We start from the raw sequence: 5,481 nt of genomic DNA on the forward strand, positions 1-5,481 counted from the left end.
AAATATGGCCACCATGTGTACGGATGTTTACTGGCAAATGACCTTGAATAACATGGACCAATAAAGTTGAAGTTCATCCAAACATTATTTCATTTTGTTTATATATTATTTCACTAATAAGTTTTTATTCATTCAAAATCTGCTGATAAGTTGGTTTTTAAACCACATTGCAATTTTGTACCATGTACCAGTGTTTAAAGCATGGACGGGTGGCAAATCAATCTGTTTCAATCCAATAAAATACTTGCCATCGGGCAATATCAATGTTAATAAGATAATCTGTTTTACTTCTTTGACTGAAACTTAACTTTAAAAACTGGAAATTATTATAAAATATTTCATAATACAAAAACATAAATCGGTAATTTATTACCCACCTTTCACTTTCATTGATGCATAGAAAAGGGGAAATAACCCGTAAACCTAGTGACTAAGTACCGACACTGGATGGATGGATAAATAAATTCCGGCTTATCACATTTATAAGTTTTTTCCACAAAAAGGAGGTGAATGATGACGTATAATAAAAGGATAAGCTTTGATAACGGCGCATATTGTGAGATGACTCAAATATGCGGTACTATATAAAGGAAAGACATTATGAGCTGTAGCGTGAGATAGATAAATATTAAAATATTAATGCTTGTTTTTTGTATATTCTTCGCATTCTTCCTAACTTGTAGTGGATGCGGTTCTTCTTTTCGTTTATGGGGTGTTTTAGTTGGTGTTCTCAAAAAATTAGACAAGAATAAATACGTCAGTTTGATAAAGCGAAAGAAAAGAGGGACTCGAAAAAAAATCGATTATGTAGGAGTTAAAACTTTTACTCATTTGATGATAAAAAAAACATTAATGTGTATTTTATTCATATCGTAACAGCGTAAGAATTTTTTTTTGGGGGGGGGGGGGGGGCTAGATTTATCTCCGAAAACAAGGTGCGTGCCCCCCCCCCCCGATACTACCTTCCTGACATGTATGTGTATTTCTAAATTTCGCGCTAAATGCTGTTATAAATATTCTGATTTATATGGATAGTTATACACTTCAAGTACAGTTGTGGGAATAAAAAAATTATTGTATTCCAAACGGATTCTTTCCGTCTTTTAAAGAAATTCACAAGATTGGGAGATGAAATCCATACTTAATAATCATTTTTTTGTTCCATTCTGTTAACAAATTCGAAAAATTTTTTTTCCCCCGAATTTATATGAGCCCAAAACGTGTATATTCAAGTGGTAAGTATAGTGTACATGTATTTCTCTAGATTAAATGTGAAGAAATTGTTACTTCTTTTGGAAACGAAATGCGTGTTTTTTTTTCTTCGTTTTTTGTTTGTTTTTCGGAAGAAATTGTCTAAATGTGTATTTATATACCTATACTACTATATTGTTTCGTGTGTTCTTCGCAGCGGCAATGCCCAGGAAAATTGCGATTACATGCATAAGAATTAAAATCATCAAAGCCCACTGTGTGATAAAAATGATATTAATCAAAGTCTAATGAGAACTTTGTTTTCAATTTTAAAAAATGAAAGTGGTTGATATTGTACTGTTCAAATACAAGCTCCATGTGTAGCATCATAAAGTAAACACACTTTCCAGAGGTATTCACCTGTGACGGTATGGATGCACGTGACATATTTTCTATTCTTAGTAGGTCAATAAGAGGTTAATCCTATGTAAATGTACTCACCGACCAGATTTAAAAGCATGATAATTTTAAGTAAAAAACATAGAGCGCAAGGTTGTTAAAACAAAAATATTTTCACACAACCTATATAAATATAATATACACATTATATTTCGATCTGACTTTGAACAAATCTGCGCTCGATGTTTACGAAAGCTTTGAAGTGGGTACCTTTTCACAAATTTCTTTTGATATTCATGAAAATCAAAGGACCCCACCTTCAAAACACAGCTTCGCGTGTCGTCTATTGCAATTATATAATAATTTAAAACCCTGGCGCATATACTACAGACATAAGAGAATAATATAATTCTATGATACTTCCAAAATATATATGCCATAAGGAGAGGGCAATGACGTAACAAGTAAAGGTTTAACAAAAATTACTCAAATATGTCCAAAGGTAATCAACATAGACCATGCTTCTTAAGATTCGTAGTGGCAGGATATGTTAAAGATTCGATTTATAGTAACAAATAACTGTCTGTATGATTCTTGTAAGTTTCGAATATTCTACCAGAAATAACAAGAACATCGAAACAAACGTCCTCTCACTCTGAATCAGTTTATTAACGCCTATATTTTATTTCCTAGTATATGTAAAAAAAAAATTATTATCATAATGTGTTTTTTCTACAGTTGTTGTTTTTTCAACATATATTAAAGTTGAGTTTTGCACTTTATTAATGACATTTTTTACATTTAGCATACAATAAGAAAGATATAAAGGTGGAATTAGATGCATAAGTATCACTTAAGGATACCAACAGTCTGCAGTAAAAAAAAATGGAGTAAAGAGAATTTCTTTTTCCATTGGTATAGGCGCAGTATTGATGCTGTTGATTAATTTTGGTTTTTTCAGCTTTGATGAACTTTTTAAAGTCTTATATAGGATGTGTTTTATATTACATAAAATATTAGAATAATTCATCGTTATAAGACGGATAGAGCGTTTATTCCAGGCCACTGCTTCATTACTCGTTATTTTCTTTTTCAAAAGCTAATGACATGTTTCTTTGATTCAGACATCAGTGAGTTGATTCGTATGTAAAACAAAGTAAGAAAAACAGGAATCTTTTATCAACATATTATCAAAATGTGTTGTAAAGTATGTGCATGAATTTGCTTTTATAATTTTATATACCCTGCTTCTTATGAGGCTTGTTCCAAAATTTGATCACTTACTTGTTCCATAAAAAAATTCAGAATTAATATAAATGCATTTAATCAAAAGTCTTTGTTGTAATGCTCACTCCTCCATGGCACCTGATCCCACCTCTGGTGTTTCGGGGGTTCGTGTTTGCTCTGCTCTTATTTGGTATTGTTTTATGGACTTTGAGACTGAATACTATTCGTTATCTCCATATCCATCTTGTAACAAACACAAAAGAAATTGCTTGAAATAAAAAAAATAAAATATATTTGAATATATGTAGGATCTCACATGATTTGTAGTTAGATATGATTTCTATCCTACGAGTTGTGTGTTTTATATCCCCGAGCCTTGGCGATGGGATAAAAACACACAACGAGTTGGATAAAAATCATATCTAACTGTAAATCATGTGAGATTCTTTTTATCCCATGTTTTATACACCACAATCAATGTTTAACACTGTTTTATATAGTTAAGTGCTCTACTTTATTTAACTTCATCACTCTAGCGCATTACCCATTGTGACGTCACAACTGTGGATAAGAAAATGAGCTATTAATATCAACGGGATAAAGGGTTAAACATGGGATAATAATTAAATATTCACTGTTCTCCTTGATTAAGAAAATTATCTTTCTAGTGCAATTTTCTTTAATCTTGAAAATAGTAAATACATTAAAAAAAACATAACATGAACTGGATTCCGTATATCAGCAAGTGCACTCTAGTTGCATACCTAATAAAAGATATCTTTGACATTCATTTTCACTTACAATGGCGAGTGACTCAACTACTCGAGATTTAGAGAAAGTTGTAAGAGACGGGTTGAGCACGCTCGTGTTGGCTTTTGGATACAAAACTGGAATTATTGATGAATTTATTAAAATACATCCCTGCACTGCAGAAGAACTTAGTCAGAAGACAGGTAAAAAGTTAAGGTAGGTCTTATTATTGTATTTGTTACGAAAAAAACTTTTTTTTATTTTTTTAACAAGACCAGTGAAGATTAAGAAACAAAAATGCTTTAATCTTGAGTTTTATTATTTATGCCGGTATTATTCTTAGATAAACTTTTATTAACTTGACAGTTGTTTCTATTCATACCTTCTCTTTTTCAAATATTTGATTTATAGGTTGAGATAACGGTTAGTGATCGATCAAAAAAACCTTTCACGGTAGCCTAGTGGTAGAGTGTTCGATTCGTCATCAGACACGTAGCATCGATTTTGAAAGTGGGGGGGGGGGGCAGCCACAGAAATTTTTTTTCTTACCTGAAAAAGTTGACAAGCAAAAAAAAAAAGAAAAAGAAAAAGAAACATTCAAAGTTTCCCAAACTCGAAAATCCTATTTCGTTGGGGGGTGGGGGGGGGGGGGTGGTAAAGGCAAACTTTTTTCACTATCAATTCCTTTCAATATCCATTTTTTAAGCTTACAATATCAGATTTCCTTCATATTACTTTACTTTAGTTTAAAGTTGGGGGGACCAGCCTTTCAATAAACATATTCAATAGTAAAAGTATTGTTGGCAAAAAAAGTGGGGGGAGGGGGGGGCAGGCCCCCCTGTTGCTACGTCCCCGGTCATCGGTGGAGTTGTGAACTACATGTATTTAACAATATACAATGGACGTAATGTATGCTAAATACAGCATAGATACATGTAATACCGATATAAATTTCACAAATATGATATATATTTATGAAAACTTTAAACGTCAATGAAATGCAAATGAACAAGTAGATAACCTTGAAAAAATACTTCTTATGCTATATTTTCTCAGACACGCCACATCGCGCCACATGATATACTAAAACAGATTAATTGCTATCAATGACGACATGCTTACTGAATGACGTTATGTATTTTGGAGGTCCGTGTTTGCTCTGCCCTTATTTTGCAACGTTTTATGGATTTTTGATCTTCAATACGTTCGTTATCTCCATGTGTTTGTTTTGAATAACTCATGTGAATACACAATGAAGGAAAACTTTTGCAAAGGAAGAATATTTAATGTAGTGCAAAATGTTTCGCTTTTATAGGTATATACAGGAATGGTTAGGTTGTCTTGTTTCAACAGGAATCGTCAAGATTCACGAGGATGGCAAATATTCACTTCCGTATGAGAATTCTATGGTAAAGGAATGTTGTAACATCGCTGCAGCACTTCCGGTTCTGAGTGATATGTTCCCTCGTCTAGAGAAAGTTTTACCTGAGGACGGACCTCGTGGTATGATTCTCTTTATGATAGGTGTCTACTCGCTCTAAGAACATAACCTACTTATTCAGCCAATCAAATGCTTCCATTTCTTTCGAAGAATTGATTCTTCATGGTGAAGAATTCTTTATGAAAAATTCAACGGTGTCTATTGGTTCACTCTGTTATAAATTGGTCTTTGATGGCATTCATGTTATTTTAAAATGATTTTTAAACTTTTTGTTTTTGTTTTCACATTTCGGTACATACAGAAAATACAACCATCGTCATGTATATCAGAAAAAACGAATAGATTAAATCACAATTTTCATCAAATTTTTATTTGATATTAGACAGCCATACACACTTCTGTGTCATCTTAACACACTTAAAAGTTACTATGAACTTTTCTGCAAATATATACATAAAATATATGAAAAAGGG

General features: G+C 32.3%; 1 protein-coding gene across 1 annotated transcript; it reads left to right on the forward strand.

The window, feature by feature from the left end:
* The first annotated feature begins 3,619 nt into the window (after positions 1–3,619).
* LOC134246573 (uncharacterized) lies at positions 3,620–5,108 on the forward strand. The gene is made up of 2 exons (XM_062728964.1): positions 3,620–3,783; positions 4,883–5,108. Exons 1-2 carry the CDS (start codon positions 3,620–3,622, stop codon positions 5,106–5,108), a joined length of 390 nt encoding a protein of 129 aa, XP_062584948.1.
* Positions 5,109–5,481: the final 373 nt, after the last annotated feature.

Source organism: Saccostrea cucullata, unplaced genomic scaffold, assembly GCF_032062105.1.
Source record: "Saccostrea cucullata isolate Sc308-1 unplaced genomic scaffold, CSIRO_AGI_Scuc_v1 ctg21232, whole genome shotgun sequence".
NCBI classification, from domain to species: Eukaryota; Metazoa; Mollusca; class Bivalvia; order Ostreida; family Ostreidae; genus Saccostrea; species Saccostrea cuccullata.

Bases quoted from the DNA above. Each gene is read 5' to 3' on its own strand.
- LOC134246573 (XM_062728964.1), top strand. From the start codon at position 3,620: ATGGCGAGTGACTCAACTACTCGAGATTTAGAGAAAGTTGTAAGAGAC. The intron at 3,784-4,882 runs GTAGGTCTTATT...TCGCTTTTATAG, and splicing joins AAGACAGGTAAAAAGTTAAG to GTATATACAGGAATGGTTAG.